This window comes from Nothoprocta perdicaria, unplaced genomic scaffold (genome assembly GCF_003342845.1).
Source record: "Nothoprocta perdicaria isolate Ctin4 unplaced genomic scaffold, notPer1 scaffold_290, whole genome shotgun sequence".
Lineage (NCBI taxonomy): Eukaryota > Metazoa > Chordata > Aves > Tinamiformes > Tinamidae > Nothoprocta > Nothoprocta perdicaria.
In genome coordinates, this window is record NW_020455522.1 from 458711 (window position 1) to 478969 (window position 20259).

Here is a 20259-nt window from a genome sequence, read left to right on the forward strand (position 1 = left end):
GGCCAGYTATGGAAACAACTTCCATGAGGCTTCCAATTCAAGCTGCTTTCTCCCACTTGGGCCCAGGAATTCGTTTTCTTTGTTTTCTAGAACTGCTGGAGATTTTCCATCACTCAAAATATCAAAAAAGATTTCCAAAGAAGAAAAAAAAAACCCACAAATACTGCTATTGCTTTTATATTTTATTACAGTGCTGCTATGTGCAGTGATTTTCAAAAATTGATTGAAATATCAGGACGGATTTTTCTGGCATGCTCTTTTGGTCAAGTTGAAGTGCACTAATTCTCCTGCACCACCTGCACCTCCTATCCAGCACCACCACCAAGATGTTCCCATCAAGAGTCAGGYCTGCACCCACCCAAGGAAGCCCCTTACCTGTCTGCCACCAGGTGTCAACGAGAGTGCAGCGCCCGTCTCCCACCACGTGGTAGAACCACTGCCAGGCTTCCTTGTTGATGGGCTCTCCCACTACATTCAGAGAAAGAAAGGAAAGAGACTGAGGCGCAGGGGGTTGCGGGCAGTTCATTCTGCCTTGCTGTGCAAAACATGCTCATTGCAAGATCTCTAATCAAGATGCTTGCAGCATTTTTGCTGAGATAGGCAGAGACTGCAAAGCATTATGCAATGGGGAAAGCACCACCAGGACCACCTAGAACAGGTGAGTAAGTTCAAAACAGTGCTGTTTACCAGTAGGTAAATCTTTTTAAACCAAGAATGCAATCCTGAAAAAAAAAAAAAAAAAAAAAAAAAAAAAAGAGAGAAAGAGAGATAATCACACTAAACTGCAATGGCACCAACTTCAGTTTGTTTCTCTTTATGCTGAGGCTATATCTGAAAAGCCAGATGGAGAACCTGCTTTATTATCAATTTATTATCGATTTACAACTATATCCCATCTGGTCAGCCAAGCTTCTTTGGTATCTGTTCATATCTGCTAGAACCCTCTGTCTTTTTCAGATGAAGATTTTGTGCCTCTCACCTGATCCCAGGGTCTTTAGGGAAGATCTGTCATATTTCTTCACCCACTCATTTCCATACTTCAGCAGCAAGCGTACAGCCGTAGGTGCTCCATAAAATTGATTAATTTTCAACCTTTGCACCATTTCCCAATAACGACCTGCAAGATCCCAAGCAGCCCATTTATCTGTCTAGCAGTGGAATATGCTGCCACAAATGCCCAATGCAAAGGTTAACAGCTAAAGCTGTGACTAATATAAGTACAGAGCAAAACCAACAGCACCTTTTTTTTTTCTTTCTGACCTTGGATGTGCAGATGTTCCTGAATGTTACAGTCACATGTTCCAAAGAAACAAAGATAACATCCCCCGAGTAGGCAGGTGGACAGGTTTCTGGACACTGGACAGATTTCTACACCTCCTTTTCCCATATACTGCCAAGTCCATCCAAACCCTTGCTCTCCATTCCCTCACCTGGGTCAGGGTACACTGGAGTACTTTCAAACAGCACAGAGGTGGCTCCGTTGCAGAGTGGTCCATATACAACATAGCTGTGTCCCGTGATCCAACCAATGTCAGCCACACAGCCAAAAATATCACCTTGCTGGTAGTCAAACACATACTGCAAAGATAAATGTAAGGCCAGCTGAGTTCCTCTTGGCAGGTGCAAGAAGCTCAGAGGTGAGGCACTAGTTCATGTATGTCCCTTTGGGAGCGAGGGAGCTTGTGGGGCGAGCGGAGCCAGGCAGGTAGGACACACAGCACAAAGACCAGCCCAAGGGGAAGAAGCAAGGCAGAGGGACCGGGGCAAATGGGTTTGGCAAACCTGCTGACGCAGGGAAGTGGCTTGTGCCAGGACTGGAGCCTCCAGCAACAGTCCAAAGGCCTGGATGCCCTAAGCTGCCAGYCCACGGCAGGCCACCTGCGTGAGCTGACCCTCAATTACATGCAGGGGAGCTGTAGGCTGTGGAGGCTCAGCCCTATCATGAATCCAAGCAGATTTCCATCAGAAAGCTGAAGAAACTGGTAAGTTCCTGAGACATTTTCTGAGAAGTGTTCTGAGCTGCTGCTCAGCTTCTCTATCGCTCCTTCTCCATATACCCTTCCAGATGCCCGCCTATCTCTGCTCATCAAATTCAAAGTAGGATTTCTCCAGGGACTCGTTATCTTGTCTCTGTTATGGAAAATGCTCCCCGCTGTAAATCTCATTCTTCTAACAGGCAGTGAAGAGGCCCTGACTTTTCATCAGAATCAGTTTTATGTTTGAAAGCAAAGAAAGCACATCAGAACTCAAAAATCACGAGTGTGTAACATATCCTCTTAATTCAAAGTTAGAATATCAAGGACTACAGAGGCAGGAAGGCCACACCAGGCAGCTGATTCCTCTACCTAAAAGAAGTAATTCTCAGCTTATCTTTGCAAGGATCTTTTCCTGCCAGGCAAGAGAACCTCTAAAGGGAACACAGTTGCATACGAGGCCTCAGTGTCTGCACCAGCATGCAAGATTTTCCTTCCAGAGTGAGCAACAAATAGATTCCTTGGAATTTACACTGTCCTTTGGAAAAGCTGACATGTAACAACACTCAATGACAAGAAATTTGAGACTGGTGGGAATCACATTCAAGTCTTCTAAAAATTCAACTGTGCCAGTCTAAAGAAAGAAAATGTCTGAAGGAGTTGTGTGTGATTACAAACAGGGCAGTGCCAACACAGTCAGATGGAGATTCTTCACAGCAGTCCTGCCTGCATTTCAGTGCTAGCTTTTACCATGCAGAGCACAGATCAGAAGTCTCAGGAAGTAGAGACATGGCCATTTTTTTTTCAAGAGAAAGGGGGATAAAGCATTTAGCCAAGATCACATAGAAAAACAGTACAAAAGAATGAATATGATTATTAATCTTAGAAAACAAATGTTATGCAACACAGCTGTTTTAAAGTCCAGATCCTCTCTGCAATAAAAGCAAGAGGACCAGCATCCCACTGCAAAACTAACAAACTAAYATTCACATTACCAGTGCAGGTGAGGTACCTGATCTCCTCATCCACGTCACTTTAGGCCTTCACAAATTTTGGCCTGCAAGACTTAAAACACTTTAAATGCCAAAGCAGCAGCACAGCTCAGTTCCTATTCATACCCGTAGGCCCATTTTTCACAGTATTATATTCTCCAACAACAAATCCTGAAGATTAATTAGATGTTCTTAGGCATTTTTCTGCCTGATTACGCCCAATAAGCCAATTAGGCAGTGAACAGCGAACACAGTAGCCCCCTCCAGTCAGTCTCTCCCGTTAATCCTGGCAGAAGGCAAGCAGACCTTTTCCAGAGGCTGGATCTCAGTTACCTTGTGTGTGAGAGCAGCGTAGAGCAGATATCCAGCCTGGGTGTGAACAATTCCTTTGGGTTTCCCGGTGCTGCCCGAAGTGTACAGCATGAAGAGCATATCTTCACTGTCCATGCTCTCTGGAGTGCACACAGAAGCTGCCTTGGCCATCTCCTAAGGGAAAAGAAATGGATGTATCACAGGTTTCACCTAGCTCACACACCTTGTGGAGAAGTTCCTGCAGCCACATAACAGCTAGTTCTCCTACTAACACCTCTGCCATGCTCAGAAGTCAAGGGTAAGGAAGCACATAAAGCAACACTTTAGGAAGAAAAGGGTAAGCACTGGCTGACATTTCAAGCCCTTGCTGTTAGAAAACCACAGTGTAGCTACAAACATGTACCCCMGTGCAGCAGTGGTGCTCACAGAGGGCCCACGTCCAAGAAACACTCAGCAGTTAGTACTACAGCCCCAAAGTACTGAGAAAGGGTGTTGCTTCTCCTCAGCAACCTGCAAGAGAGACCCTGCAAGAAAGTGCATGAGAAACAGCTTCCAGTCCTGCCCCTTATGCCTGAGCCAGGTAGAAGAGAAGCTCGAGCAAAGACGTGGCACAGAGCTGCACTGTGAAAAACAACTGGTCTACTTGGAATAATTTTCAAACCAAAACAGCAAAACTTTGGATATTGGTAGCAGAATGCCTGCTCTGTGCTTGCTCACTGCTGCTTCTGAGCCTTCCACCATCTGAAAAGCCTGGGGATGGCAAACTGGTAACGGCCTTTACATGAGGTAAAGGGCTAGAATCAAGACAGGCTGTGAATCAGAGGGCGAACTCCATGCCTAAAAGGTATTCCTGTAAGACACTTAGACCAGAAGGAAACCTTTCTTCCAGGGCAGATGAATAGCACGAAGGCACCTTGTTTCCAGTGGAACAGCMTCTTTCTATAGTTTGTCCACCCAGACTCAAAAAAAAAAAAAAATCAGGAAGATGCTGAATGTTTCTCTTAGCTGTGCACCAATGTGCAGCAATCACTGTGTGTTCCAGATGCTCAACATCTGGCTGCAAAAAGGCACAGCTGGCTTGCTTCTCTCAAACCCACACTGGCCTAGACAAATCCCGAATCCTGTGAGGATTACTAGAGGGTGCTTGGATGAGATTTCTAGCTATTTGAAAAATTATATACTGTAAACACACTTATTTAGAACTGAATAACAACAGATCCAATTGTTTAAAAGTGTCTGAATGAAGCTAAATAGAGAAAGAAAACCTGGCAGGGTGAGACCTATTTCTTATCCTCTGTTACAGTGTTACAGCACTGCTGCTCATCCCACTTATTTACTGCAACCCCTTAATGCTGTCAGTTCAGGCTGACTTGCCAGCTTTTGATACTAAGATCAAGTTCTCATGTGCTCTAGCACAACATGAGCTGAAATTTAAGTGTAAGCTTTTACAYATTAGCTGTAGTTCAATTAAGAAAGGAGATATGGGAGTGAGTTAGAAAAAGAGCCAGCCAGTCAGTATGGCATCACTGTTGTTCTCCACACTGTCCCACATTCTCATTGCTTCTCAAAAATTTGTATGAAGGACAAAAAATTGCAGATGGAAGGACAAACAAGAAGCCCTTGGTGAGTAGGGAAGAGATGARATGGACAGGCAGGACAGGACAGAAAGCACCTATGAGCTGGGAGACCAACGCAACCGTTGGTTGCTTCTGCTGCAAACATCAGGTATGAGAGAGTTAACAGCACAAACTGTTGAATTCTTGCTGTGTTACAAGGTTAACCCTACAATTGACAATAATGTGAGCTCAGTTTGTCTGCAGCCTTGGGGAGGGGAGAAACTTTGTATGYTTTTATGCTAGGTGGAGTAGGAAGAACTAGGACAATTTCTGCCTTAAAAAGTCCCTTTTCCTGTTTCACCCACCCACTAGCTGCTACCCTTTCTCCTATCTCATGTGACCAGCACAGGGACTCCTGGTCGCTGTCTTGTCCGCAGATGGGTGATTTCCAGGCATTGCTGTGATGAGCACTTTCTGCTTCTTGCTGCAGGCAAACYGATAAAACTGCTTTTGCATTAGTCTGCAGAGTCCCAGGCGTAACAGCTAAACACATTTAAATGACTGCTGCTTTCTTATCCAGGCAGAAAGGCTGCAAACATGCCCAAGCCATTGCATGATAGCAGTGGACTCAGGAAACACTTATTCCTTAAATCTTAGCTCTGCTGGCAAGACTACTAACATGGAGCAACACAGCATGCTGGAATTAATCAGTTGTAGACTGAGAGGCTTCATTTCACTGTCCCTACACACTGTAAATAAAGACAATGCATCTGAGAAGGAAAAGTCAGAGACCATAAAGCATCTCCTTTTCCTCTGCAGAGCTYGAGTCCAAAAGCCACAGATGGAGGGAGAGATCATCTAGCCAACACTGGGACGTCTAGGAAGGAGCTCTGCAGACTGCACGTGTACAAGTACCGACACCACCTGATCTTCCTTGGCTGCAGATTCTCAGCAKAGCGCACAGCAGACCAAAAGACCAATGCCCAGTATCAAAAGTGTGYACAGTCTGTGCATCCAGCCAGCTTCTCACACACTTGTTCCTAGCAGCCCTGCCTTGGTTCTTCCAAAGCTGTGTTAGCTGATGCCCACATCTGTTACAGTACCATGGTTATCTCCCCAAACACCGTAAACACCACGTATTTCAAAAAATGGCCAGAGTTTACCGCCAACGACATACTTCTTCCAGGGGAACATCGCAGTCACCCATCTGGACTTTGTTCTCTGTCCTCTGGGCCACAAAGACATGCTTGATACTTGGACAGTTCTTTACAGCTTTATCCACGGTTGTCTTCATCTCTATGATTCGGCCGCCCCTGACTCCCTGGTTGTAGGTGATGACTGCTTTGCATCCAGCTAAAAAGAGAGGTAATTAGTGGACATACCAGCCTGTTTTCTGATCCATACACCTTGCTTTCATTACACAACGCAATATGTCCAGCACATCACGCATGAAAAACACTCATAACTCAATCAAAAGCAGTCAGTGCCACTGGCAAAACCATTTTAAATCCCTCAAATTACCGAGATTAGAGGTAGTAGAGACCTCCAAATGTTGTCCATGCCCTACACCCCAAGGCAGAGTCAGTTCCAGCTAAACTATTCCTGAAAACTATCAGTTTAATCTTCCTAAAATGCTCCAGTGCCAGATACTCCACCAGCTCCCCACGAGCCTGCTCCCATGTCTGACTGCTATGAATATCTGAAAGTCTTACACAATGTCTAACTTAAGCACTCCTCACTGCAATTTAAGTCCATTTCTGTCCATCAAAGTCAAAATGCAGAACAGTTTACTCGTAGTTACGTATGTAATTGTGTACATCAGTTCTCTAGGCTAACAGCTTATCCACTGAAACCAGTGAAAATCTTTCCGCGACTTCAGCAGACCTTTTTGAACAAGCATCTTCACCCCTTTCTCACTCTTTGTGAGTCCTTTCCACACTTAACAGCACCAAGCTCAGCACCTTCTTTCTTAGAGGCACGTGGCTGTTTCACAATTGCAGATGCCTGCGGTCTTCTGAACTTCCAAGTAAACTTTCTGGAAGCCAAAGAAGCACCTACGAGTGCTATAAAACTGCAGATCCAGGAAGGTGCTTCTTTAGCCCGTCACTACCACGGCAATGGCCAGAAGTGAGACAGAAGCCTAAGCATGTGCTTGCTCTCTGTAAATCAACTCTGCCAAAGAAAATAAAGCATAAAACCTGTTGTAAGATTTATTCCTTTGCCCTACAAAAATGGATATAACTGGTAAGATGTAGTCATTTGCTATTTTGAGCCTCTGCTGTATTCTTAGTATTAGATTAATCACACTACAAGTGCTTTGGGTCAAGAACAGTTCTGTATGTTGGTGGCTAACAGAGTGCGGCCAAGTTGCCAACACTTCATTGCTGTGCATATAGAACACAATATAGGCTGCAGAACTAGCACTGTGTGTGAATATCAGAGAAATACTGTGGTTATCAGTCAGGTCGCATTCCGAATCTCCTGTCTTCCCTCTGGCTTTACTGTTGTCTCGCAGGAACCCAGAGCAGACTGAATGTTAAGCAATTTGTAAAGAATACGAAGGCCAGAGGATAGTCTGCCACTAAAGGCTTTTCATAGTACTTCTCACAGACTGCTGGGCTGTCCATAATATACCTTTTCCATCAAGAAAACGAGGAATTTGGCTAATGGCACATCTTGGAGGATGTTGAGCACTATCTAAAGAGGGTTGCTCCCCAGTTGCATCTACTTACAGTCCATGATTCTCCCGGCTAAGGATTCTGCGCTGAATCCAGCGAAGATCACAGTGTGAACGGCACCAATCCTGGCGCAAGCCAGCATGGCTGCCACAGACAGGGGGGACACGGACATATAGATGGCAACCTTGTCCCCTCTCTGTATCCCGTATTTCTTCAGGGTGTTGGCAAGACGGCAGGTCATGTCCAGAAGTTCCCTGCGGACAGAAGCAACGTTGTCACGTGATTGCACAGCCTCTTTTATGCAGGAGAGCAAAACAGGATGAAGCTGGACGGGGTGAGGCATCGTGGCCACCTCAGCAGCATATGGCACACTGACTCCTGTGCCTTAAGGCAGAGGGGACCTCTTGGTGGCCAGAATGTTCCTCCTTTGGGGAAGGAGGCAGAGGGGGACAGAGAGCCACACTAGCTGCAGAAGGATGAGCAGGTAAGAGGAGAAGCCACTGCCCCAGCAAGAAACCTTCCTTGCCCTCCYTGATGGGCTCTGGCAGGGGCAGAGCAAGCCAGTGTGCTCATGACCTCCAGAAGTGGTGTCCAGCTCATAATGCTCCTCCAGAAGGCAYTTGGAACACTAGTGAGATAAACGTAAGCTGAAGCCATCATCAAAAGATGYCATGTGCTGTTTCCTTTAAGTCAGGGAACTGCTGGAAGCACTTTACAGATGGTAGTTTTTAAATTACAAGGGTAAGCAAAGTATTTGCATATTGCTGCCGTGAGAAGAAAAACACAATTACTTCCTCACAAAAYGAAACCCAAGAACACTGAGAACAGGAACAAGGGCTCAGTTCACAGTATTTACCATTGTGACTGCTGACTTAATAGCAGAAACGTTCTTCTCAGGAACAAAAATGCACTTCATGGACAAAGACTTGCATRTGTCTGTTCTCTGATGCCTGCAGCAAGCATACCACGATTGCAGCCATGCCTCAGATGAAGATGCTGTCATATCTCATAAACAACTCTGTTCCCAGTGGAAAGACTCCAAGAAGAAGACAGATAAGACCAGGATGTGGTGTCCGGCAAGGAGGGATATTATACTAAGGAGAGAGTTGATCCTAGAGCAGGCAGCAGAGTCTTCCACTTACTGATGCCCAAGAAGAGGCTCAGAGTCTGCGAGGAACAAAACTTGTCTCCTGGGTTCAGGAGCTCACTGAGTATCAGGGCCTACAGGACAGAAGTATCTCGGGCTCCCTAGCAATGTGTGACCTGCAGATGCTGGGGCACCTGCAAGCTATTCCAGTGCAAAAGCTGAGAAAAGCAAATGCATTTTGGGGGTCTACATTATCAGAACAAGCTTTAAAGCACGAATCTACAAGTGGAGAGACTGAGCACAGCTGTGAAAAGCAAAGAAAAAGAACAAGTAACTTTTCAATAAGTGGCTATACCAAAAATAAAACTAACGTTCCTGATCAGACAGAAATTGTTTTATTTCTTTCTCTAAACTAATGCATGCTGGAAAAAGGCAAAGGCCAAGCGTTCCACAATAGAAATATCACAACAAAACCATGAGCTGAGTGAGTTATTTGGCATCTAACTGGTTTCGGACAAAAACCTCTCTGCACTGCAAGGGCAAGGAAGTAACAGAGATAAAAAGAAAGATACAGGGATGACTGGAGGGAAACTATCTCCCAGCCGTTTTTTGAAGATAAGAAAAACCAGCCTCCCATCCCAGCCACAGCACTTTGTGTTGCCTATTTCAAGGGTAGTATTTCTGTAGTATTAACTGAGTAGATCATTCCTGACGTGCAGTAACTTAGAGAGGCAGCCAACGTGTTTGGTGCCAAGGTCCATACGGCCCATTCTCTGGCACCAGTCAGTTAACAGCTGCCAGAACAGAGAGACTGCAGCTTTGTGGGAGGCAGATATTCAGTGTCTTTCCCCTGCACTGAATCTCATCCTTATCTCTTATAATTAGAGGTTGGCTTAAGCTCKAAAGCACAACATTTAATGCCTCTTTCCAATTGTTTTATAAACACAGTACTGCATATCCTTACTAGCTACATAAACATGCAGTCTGCTGGCTGTATTTCTGCCTACTCTAATGAAGTTCATGAACTGAACAACTCCTTAAAATAACCAATTCCCACATTTGTTCTTGCTTCTTGTCCTAAAGGGCCATATTTTCTTGTCTAGAATTCATTTGATGCTGCATTAGAGAAAAATCTCCTTCTGGATAATACGAAAGAGAGAACAAAACTGATCTTTGCTGCTGCTCAGCTCTAGAGCACAGAAAATGAAGTAAGTCCCAGAAAGGCAGTTGTGAGAAAGCAAAATGCAGTTATCTGCAATGAAAAAATACATGAGTGCTTTTAGACCTGCAGCCTCTTCTCTTGCATAGTAATGCCAAGAGACATATGGTTAGCATGTCCTTTCTGAACAACTCCATGTTTCACTTACTTAGTTAGGACTCAGTTAACAGCAACAGCAGAAGCCTCCATCGGCTTTTACAATTAATTCCAGTTTAACATTTGCTTAATGAGAATGTTTGAGATGCTGATAAACAATGTGGAGTTGGTACACGTGCTTCTCAGATCTCTTTGCTTTGCCTTGTGCTCTGAGAGGCCCAGATGGGAAGGCGCCGCTCTGCTCTGCKCCCTTGGAGGTGGAGCCCATGAGGGAATGGACACAAAGGTTCAAGAGGCCACAGAGAAAGCAAAGCCAAGATCTCTGTCAAAGAAATCCACAAATCCCTGAGCACTGGGCATGTCTCCTCAAAAACCAGCTGTGGCAGAAGCAAGGAGCATCTACCACAAACATAGAGCAGACACTGAACAGAGCTGGACACGTCACCCTGGAGCCTGGAACACAGTGATAACCAGAGCAGCTTCATGGGGTTGTGCCTGTGCTGAAGCACGGGACACAAAGGTAAGAAGAAGCAGTTTTAGAGGAAAAACCTCTACCCTGAAAGGCTTTAGCCTTTCCAGTAAAGGACAGAGCTCAGAGCAGACACACACCGTTTCTTAACATCACCAAAAGAGAGAAAGGCAAAATCCAAAACCATGCTCAAACTCTTGCCACCTGCCTGCCCTTGCAGATGCGCTCAATTCACTCACCAAAGCAGACTGTGCCAAGCAGGGCATTATGTTCTGCAGCAAGAGGCGAGGAGAACCGCTTGGGACTGAGAGAGGAGGCAGGCCCAGGGAGCACCCCAGGGACAGCAGGCTCCCTGAGCGCAAGTCTGACGGGAAACAGCAGGATCTCAGCGGAGCAGCTGCTGGAGTAGGAACCGTGCTGCAAATACAGGAAATGTCCAGCCTTTTGAGCACAGAAAGCTGAGAAATTGCAAAGCCAGTTAATGCACAATAGAGCACGGCCCCTCTGTAAAACAGATTTTAAAGGGCAAATCAAATGAGTCAGACAGTGGGACTAGAGAGTGGATRAAGTATCAGGGTAGAACTGAGAAATTAGGAATAAGCAACCTGCTGGCCCCAGGTTGCATGACTCCAGGCAAAGGGATCTTTGAAAACAAAGTACACACAGGATATAGTAACAAAGCCAGCAATATGGTTGACACATTAATGAATACAGGCAAGGAACATAAAAATAATAAGTGGAGAAGATTCGGGACTTGCTTTCTGAAGAAAAATACCTTTCAACTAAAAATATGTACAAGAAGCCTGAACCACTCTTTGAACTGTAGGTGTGAGAGGAAAGAGCCGCTGAATATGGATTTCACATGAACGCAACCAGGCAAAAAGCAAATAGCCAAAATGCACATGGAAATGGCAGTATGCCAGATGGATCCATTGCAGCTCTGCTCTCACTCTACCTCTGCAGAGAAGGGTCTAACTTATCCCCTCCAACCAAGCACCCTGGAACTCGGAGGGAAACACTCTTAACCCACAGACACACCTGTGCAAGGTGAAGGACACATGAGGACAAGCCACACACAAGAGCAATACAAATACCCCATAGTCCTGTAACACAGGATCGCCTTTGCTCGGAAGAGGTCACAGCTTTGTACCGAGTTTGCAAGGCCTCAGCAATGAAGCTTATTAGGCTTGCTCTGCCTGAACCTTTCTTGACATATCTCCAGCTTTGTTTCTCTTGGTTTAGCTGCAGCAGCATTTTTTCTAATTGACCAGGTGGCTATGACTAATCTGCTCTGTTTATCTTTCTATGGTACCATCATGGTTTTATGAGTCTAATATAATGATATAGTACAGAAAAATACAAGCCTGGGATGATAACGGAGGCCCTGAGAATTGTTGATATTGGCATGGGATGACAAGAGGTGCTGGAGGCCTCATGCTGCTATCAACTCACCAGAGGTCAGCTAAAGAAAGGCAGACCTGGAGCTACAAAAAAATAGTGTTAGTTAGTAACAAAGACAAGAAAAAGGATCGAACACATATAAGAGTCACCACGAATAATAAAGCTGGAACATCTTCATGGACCTGCAGAGCAATGAAGAAAGATCAAGGTGTAAAAGCACGGTAGCAAACATAAAGCAAGAGGCTTCTAGAGTGATGGAGAAGAAACCATCAGCATGAACATCATATTCCTGCTGGCGAAGGACTCCCCAAGCTGATGACACCCCCAGCAACTTTTCTTGAGAAAGAAACAACCAGACCTAGAACAAAAGGGAGCAGAGGAAGAGCGAGTAGAACAGTGGGAAAAAGTGTACTAACTAAAAAGTGTGCATATAGCAATTTTAGCTATTCTTCATTTTTTCTAAGTAGATCTGTATGAACGCTGATTAGACTGCTACGATTTCAATTTTACTGTTTTACTTGCCTTTATATAGCTAAATTGCAAGGGGCGGGGTTGGCCCCTAAAAGGTTGTGAGTGCTAACACTGGTCCATTCCATGGATTGATTCAAGACTTTTAACTCAGCTGTCAAAGCATTGATAAGCCAAGGGCTGCAAGGCTGGCTCTTCAGCATAGCCAGTAAATCACTGTTCAGGCCAATATTTCTTTTTAAGCCATCATCTGGATAGATACAGTGCTTCTGACCCTATCTTTATGCCATCTCCATTCAGAAACTTCCAGATTGTATTTGTCTGCACTCCCTTCCCAGCTCCAGTTGTGCCTGTGTTGCTAAAGCCCATCAGTCAATGTCTGGAACAAAGACTCTTGCAAAAGCAACACTGGCCCTTCATTCTCCCCAAAGAAAGGTTTTTGCCAAGAACTCCGATGTTATCTTTCACTGCAGCAAGATGGCGTGCAGCTTTCCACAGAAAGGAAGCCAATTCTTTCTGCATGAAATAAAAAAATGCATCAAAACTTTTTTTTTCCACAGCATTTTTAGGTATTTTGCTAATTCAGTTAATGCCTATGCCTGGGCTTTACCAGTATATTTTTAATTAAATAGCTTCAGCACAAAGGACATGCTCTGTTGCATAAGGCTGGGTTGAGTATTTCTTGCCACGAAGAGTTTATTTCCTGGAGACACAGAACTGGATACGCCTGAAAATACTTCAAAATTCAGATCTATTGTGCCAACGAGGTTGTTTATTATTATTATTACTATTATTATTATTATTATATTTAATAATATAGTATTATTGCTTAATAATAACAATAATAGGTATAACAGCCAAGAGCTGAACATTTCATCCCCTTTCCTAGCTGTTGCTGTACATGATTTCCCATAGAAGAGCTATAGCTCAAAACACTGGTTCACATGCCCTGGAAGAGAGCAGGTATCCTCACCCCATCTCTCCTTCCTGCATCAATGCTCTTCCACAGGGATAATGCCCAAACTTCGTCACCCTCCTTGCAGATTCCATGAGCAGTGCTGCAGTTTGACCCACTCATTTTCCTCATTTTCTGCTAAAAAGAGAACATAGGCCTATCTTTTTCACCTCAACATTTTTACACATTAGTGTAATAATTTTTTTTAAAAAAAAAAGGTTCAGTATGATTTCTTTTTAATTATAGATTCAATTACTAAGCCAAAAAATCCACTCTGACAACCCTCCAGTTTTTCTTCAGACATCCTGATCTCAAGATGATGTCAAGACCTTGCAGACATTTTCAGGTGAGCAAGTGAAAAGTCCCCAGAGCTGCGTGGGATGGGGTAAGTCTTTATGCCCTGCCAAGATTTCCTGGCCAGCTCACCTTAGGAAGCCAACACTGAAAAGCCAAGTAACAGTTTGCTACCACTAAGGAACACCCAACTTTTGACATTATACAACCTACCCACGCGGCATCTGAACCGCCCTCTCTGTTGCAATCTCTGACCCAATCTCAACCGTTTCAACTCTGGCTGATGAACCACCACGCTGGGGTTTCTCTGGAGGCAGCTGCAATGCAGCTAACGAAGGTGTTCAACCATTACCCCACACGTTAAGAAGCTACTCTAGGCTCCAATTCCTGCCCCTCATACCTTCTGCTTTCTTCCCCTTAACTTACAGCTCGCATTTTGACCAATATGCCTCTGAGAGGGACTCCTACCCTCTTGCCACGCTAGTGCCATTCGTTTGCAACCCGACGGGCTGCCTGCAAGATCTTGAGCAGTCTGACAAAGCTGCGACCCATCCTGAAGGCTGACAGTCAGATTCAGCCAATTAGCAGGATATTTACCAAGCACTTGGCATTACTTTGCTCCTCGGGGTTTGTGTACATGAGTTTTGCACTGCTAGGTGACACTTGTTCTCATGTGGCTACGCCGGACAGGTCGGTAAACAAGCTAATACTGATGAGAATAAATAACCCCACTGCAGGCAGGGTTTATAGAGGCTGTAACCCAGCAGCTCCAGCCATGAACTGTCTGCTTGTACACCAACTGGTAATAAAGCACACTAAAACCTAAGCTCAGCAACATCCCAGGAAATTCCCTTGCAAGGTTCCCATGCTTTCGGGTCCCACAGAAAAGGACAAAACCCTGTCAGCTGGGCCAGACGCTTCCACCACACTTTACTGTGATTTTTAGCCTGCAGGCAGTAGGAGAGGTTGACCTGATCCCTCTCTGCTTTGCAAACTGACACTGCCAAAGCTCAGGACAATGGCAGGAGCTGCTGCTGCAGAGCAGTAAAACAGAGTTCTCCTGCCTTCTCATTCCAACCTGGAGACTATTAGAAATTAAGCTGAATTTCTGCTTGATGGAAAATGAAATTCCCAGGGAAGAAAAAAAGAAAAAGGAAACGCACAAGGAGGAGTAGAGATTTTTTTTCCTAAAAGGTTGAATGGCATTGGCTGGAGAGAAAGGACAAACCACTATAGTGAAAGAGATAATTTGAGAGAAGGCTGCAAAGCAGTGACTTGAGCATCCTGATGCTCTCATGCCATTTAAGATGGCTAAGTCCCCCTCTCTGCTGCAGGAAGGAGGTGCTGAGGTTGCTCTAGGAGCCAGGTGCCCTCCAGCAGGTTAGAGCTTCTCTCTTGGGTAACCTTGGACTGCCAGGAAGATGGAAAGGAGTGGGGAGGGCTTTCCAAAGAGGTAATTTAGTTTTATAGTAGAGACTTTTATAAGATGATAGGTACTCACTACAGGTGAGCTGCTAAGTGCTGCAATAACCATTCAAGCAAAGCTGAAAGGTTTTGCCCACTGCTTTGGGGGAGCTTTGCCAAGAAGGTGGTGTTAGAATTCCCTTCCTGGTGGGAAGGAACACTTAAATACAGTTGTATGAACACAACCTGCCTGGCTGACAGCCATGCAGGACTGCAGCAGAACTTGCTTTGCCCAGTGTGAGCCAAGCAGCCAGTGGGGTAGCAACGCAAAGAGAAGCTCTTCCTACTCCTGAGCCTGAATAAGCTCGTGCAGCACTTTCAAACACTGCTGCATTTTCAGCCAGTGCATGGAGGAGGCCCTTCTGCTTAAACAATTAAGCACATTGATTGTTTATCCTTCATCCCTGAGGMAGAAGCAATTCCTGCCCTTTTCCTGCTCAGCAGCTCGCTTCCTTTGCGAGCTAAAATGGGCAAAGGGCCAACACTCTGCTGTTTGCTTGCTGCTGACAGCTCCCCAGAGGAGCAGGGAGAGCATCCACCCCAGCAGCTTTATCTTTCCTCATGCCTCCCAAGGTTTATCAGCAAGAAGAAAATGCTCATAGCAGCCAGCTTGGCAAGACAGATAGTGGAGCAAATGGGTGCACTGCACTGCCTAGCACTTAAACCCTAGGCACGTCCAAGCTGAACCTCCAGGATCTGCCTCAAGGCTGGCCAGCGAGACCAGCAAGCAGAGATCAACTACTAGAGGTCTGGGTCCTCCTGAAGCCCAGCATCTCCTTCACAGCTGCAGCTTTCACTTGGGGCCTGTCCTGCACTGAAACCAACACGGAGAGATGACCCTACTGCAGAAGGCTCGCTGGGGATTCCTGAGCTGGCATCACAATTTCTGCACCACCTCTTTTTTTATAATAGATGTCCCCCGATAAAACTTCCAGACAAAACAAAATATCAATCCAAAGTATTTTCAGCTGAGGTCAACTTAAGTGGGAGGTCAGTACCAACATGCCCTGGAAAATCCTACCAGTTAAAAAAWTTTAAAACGCAGCCCAAAGTCCATAGAAGAGGCTGCTAATTCAAGAGAAAACATTTTATTTTTTCCTTGCATACAGCCTTACTCTGCCACCGCTTTCAGCACAGCTATTCCTGATTTAGCAGGGAGATGTGGAGAGTCAGGCAGTCTGTTTTCCCACAAGAAAATTCTCGTGATAAAATGTGTTACTAGAATGCAGCCACATCTCACCACGGGTGCCACCAGCATCAGACAGAAACAGGGATACAGCTCTCAAAATTTGAGAGCCAAGGTTGCCAACTTGTCCTTCATCACATTTTCTCCTTTTTTTGGTTGCTAGATATCATATCTTGGCATAACTACATAAAGATGGACTCAGTTTTCAGGGTGGGCAAGCTGTCTTCAAGCCACTGCAATCCCAGATCCACAAGCAGGAACAGGCTTTCCTCCAAATATATCCTCTGAGGATAACGGGAGCTCAAAGCACGTCAGGCAAGTCCTACCTCCCATCTACCCCTATTTTCACACCTAGGACAGGAAGAGTACGGTAAAAGTACATTTATCATCCCAAGTTCCAGGAGAAACTCTAGATTTTACCTCCTTTTGCACTATCAGGATGGCAAAAGCAAAATTCAAAGCATTTAGCTAAGCTACCAAGCAGGCTGTGACCTACTTGTATCATAACATACTTACAGAGCAGGTCAAATAACAATGCTGAGATTAAGATCAACCAGCTTCCTCTATGATTATATACAAGCCAGCATTTATTTCTGCTGCCTGATGTACTAACCTCTCGTAGCTCTCAGTACGCCCATTGCTCCCTGCTGACCAGCTTTGTCCCTCCAACCAACGATGTTTCTAGAAGCTTGACAAATGCTGAAGGTGAAACAGGCTGAAACCTATTTATAGTCAAAACGTTTCAGGAATCCCATCTGTCCTCATGATGCAGAACATGGCTTGTAAAACTGAGAGTCGATTGGCAGGACTTTTTACATCTCCTGTGCTCTCTGATCCAGTGGGTGATCAATCCTCGAGCTGCCTCTGGGAAGCACTAAAGAACATACAAATCTGGGCAACCTTTAACCCTTCTTGGAGTCAACACAGAGGCATTTTTGCAGGCAGGACTGTTCTGCTACTGAAGGTACTCACCATGGAGGAGGTAAATASGTTTGAAAGCTGTCACCTTCCAGCAAATCTTAGCACTTGTAGCAGCAATTATTAGTTGGCACCTATCCTCCTATCCTGCCATACATTATGCAGGTATCTGAGATCAGAAAGACCTCCCCATGAGGAAACCAAGGTAAGAGTGTCATTTCTGGGTGGGAACATGACTCCATTTTTCAGCAGCTATCTCATCGCAATACAACAGCTCAGCACCAAAGCAGAGCATCACAGACATCAGATTTCATAGAAGCAGCTCTTTCCCCAGGCCTACCACACTGTGAGGCATCGTGAAGCTTGGTACCTGGGAAGCTGGCATACCTGTATGTAACATGCACTGCAGATCCAGGCTCATCTCTCTCCCAAATCAAAGCCACTCTGTCCGGAGACTTCTGGACATGTTGATCCAAGCAATTTACTGTAAGAAAGCAGAGGTTTAAACAAAGACTGATGAAACACAAGGTGTTCTGTAACCTTAGCTTGGCCACGCATAGGGGCAAGTGAGATGAAACATCAGCTGGTAAGCTAGCTGGCCACACACTCATTTATGACCCTGGGAAATGTTCTCCTTTACCATATTTGTAGTAAGATACTCCGTTAAATCACTACAACTGCCTTGGAGATGGCAACCCCCTGCGAGGACTTGGCCAGTTCAAGTCGGCTCAACTCCGCTGAGACCCAAGTGATCCGTGCTTCAACCAGCAGGTCATCTCTCCCCTGCTCCCACCAGCACAAAGATAAGACTTGTCCATGATCATGTCCTCTCCAGAATGGCATTTCACTACATAAACCTGACAGGTTCTTTCCTAATTTGCATTTTTAGCACTACATTATTTGAGTTTTCTAGTCAGAGCTCATGCAAAATATCCCTCACCCCCCAAAGGCACAGTGGGAAAGCCGAATCTCTCACCTAAATGAAAACATGTAAAAATCTGGGATCTAGCATAAGCTCAGAGACTTCAGTGAAGCCAAGGAGGGTGCACGGGGTGTCAGTGAAGCTCACATAAACATCTGACAAAGGTGTTATGCTGTGGGCTTCACCTCCTGTGATGTGCTGTGATGTGATGGCTGAAGTACCTCCGGAGAGACATCCCTCCCTCCAGCAGTCACAGAGGAAATGTGGATGACTGTGCGAGCTGGGATGGTCCAAGTGAATTGGGAGGGCACCTGCCTCAAAGGAGCTTTTAAAGAATGCACTCAAGAAAGCTGCCTGCATGTTCAGCATTGCCTCATAGTTAGAGATTAACCCTCCAAGGTGTTAACTCCAAGCCTGCACTTGGAGTACTCATTATAAACGTACTAATTTCATCACATTCTTCTAAAAGCAGTTGTTTTATTTTAATATAACTGTTATTAAAAAAAAAAAAAAAGGCACCATAGAGAACCTTAAAAAAAAAAAAAAAAAACAGTGCTTCAGATCAGATTTCCTGGAAGTGTTCTAAAGTCTTTTACTTTTTAACTTTTTAACGAAAATTCCTGCAGAAATACTCTAATGAAAATAAAAAATATTCTTATATCATCTCAGTTTGATACGAGAGGGGAAATGCTCTCCTCAGGAATGCTTCAGGAATTTATTATACAGTTTCCTACAAGAATGCTTTTGTCAGCTCACAGACGATGAGAAGCATTTTGGTGCAGGACTCCTAGCATTTCCCACCTCCGAGCTCTTTGTAGCAACAGCCCTCTGTACTGCACCACACTGCCGGTAAATCCCATGAACGTGGACTCGTTTCCCCAGCAACATTTCTTCTTCCTCACGAGTGGCAGGAGTGCCTTTCAGGGGGAATTTGTGCTGCAATAAGCCYTGCTGAGCCAAGGGTGAGCTCGAGCTTGAGCTCTTTGCTCAGTAAGAACTCACGGGTGAACCAAGGCCAGACGCTGTGAACTCATTCCTGCTTTTACCAGTGTCTTCCATTCACTTTACAGAAGTAAACAGTGACCTTCCCCTCGTGGCTACACTGCAATGGGTTTTCCACACGCTTTCTTGCCTTCTCTGTAGTGCTTGGAAAAGCACGTAGGAACTTTTTACATGAGATGTGCTTTCGGTAGTCTCTATTTTAGCATTTAGTGCCTGCAGGAGAAGAGCCAGATGCAAGAAATGAACCAAATGGCCCCACTATCCAGAGGAAAGGAAGAGATTCAAGCATCTCTCTGCTCAGCCAGCATCTTCCCCTCAGCAGGAATAACTTAAGCCTCGTACTGAAGGCTGGCTACAAACCTCCCTTCTCTCCGGCTCTCAGGTGCTGGAATGAAATCCGGGTTTGCACCTCTCTTCATCGGGGGCCCACAGCCAGGAACCCTCCCGCAAGGACAGGTGCTTGGCTCTGTCCCCCRCGAGACTGCAGGAGGGTTTGCTCTTTTGCTCTGAAACACCGTGTTTGGAGATGTCCCAGCTTCTGCATTCCTGAAGAGCAGCCTGGCATTCCAAGCACTCTCTCCAGAAAGGAGAGGTGAGGGTAGACACACTAAGTTAAACTAAGGACTCCACACCAAGCTTCACACTAGTCAGGGGCCGGGGCTTCCTCCGCTGCCTTCCTAGGCCTGCCCAGTGCAGCTGGGGAYGCTTCTCCATGGGCATCCTCGCCACTCGCGGCCTTGGAAACACAGCGGTCACAACAACGCAGCTTCTCTTCATCTTCTCTTTCTTTGGGCGATGAAGTTGGAAGCAACCACCCAGATCAGCTCCTCATTTACGACAAAAATAGTTTTAAAAGCGTTGCCTTTTCCCTGTGGCTGGGAGTACTTCACAACAACTTCCCCAACAACTTGAGCGCAGTTCCTGCTCCTGCCCCCAGCCAGGGCCCGGGCGGGAGCGGCCGCGGGCCAGGAGCCCGAGCGGGCGCGGGGCTGMCGCCCTGTCCCACCACGGGCCGTGGGGCCGCCTGCTGCCGCCCCTGCAGACCCAACGGTGCCAACGGCCGCCGCCAACGGCCGCGCGGGCGGCGCTAACGGCCGCAACGGCCGCGCCCGCCGCAGCCCCCCTGCCGAGGCGATGCCCGGCGGCGGCGCCGGCCTTACCGGAGACGTTGAGGCGGCCGCCGAGGAACCAGCGGGCGGCGCCGGGCGCGCCGGCCTCGCACGCCGTGTGGAAGGGGCTGTCCCAGCGCAGCGCGCCCCGCGCCACC

The 20259-nt window shown here is 46.0% G+C and overlaps 1 protein-coding gene across 1 annotated transcript in view; it reads right to left on the reverse strand.

Annotated features, from left to right (window-relative positions):
* Nucleotides 1–20252, reverse strand: part of ACSS1 (acyl-CoA synthetase short chain family member 1) — a gene marked incomplete at its 5' end in the record, with an annotated part of 32350 nt that extends 12098 nt beyond the window's left edge. The window contains 8 exons of the mRNA XM_026041729.1: nt 376–468; nt 980–1117; nt 1431–1578; nt 3299–3451; nt 6011–6186; nt 7566–7765; nt 17456–17552; nt 20153–20252. Of these exons, the coding sequence (XP_025897514.1) occupies nt 376–468; nt 980–1117; nt 1431–1578; nt 3299–3451; nt 6011–6186; nt 7566–7765; nt 17456–17552; nt 20153–20252 (1105 nt within the window). The remainder of the gene's footprint in view (nt 1–375; nt 469–979; nt 1118–1430; nt 1579–3298; nt 3452–6010; nt 6187–7565; nt 7766–17455; nt 17553–20152) is intronic.
* Nucleotides 20253–20259: the final 7 nt, after the last annotated feature.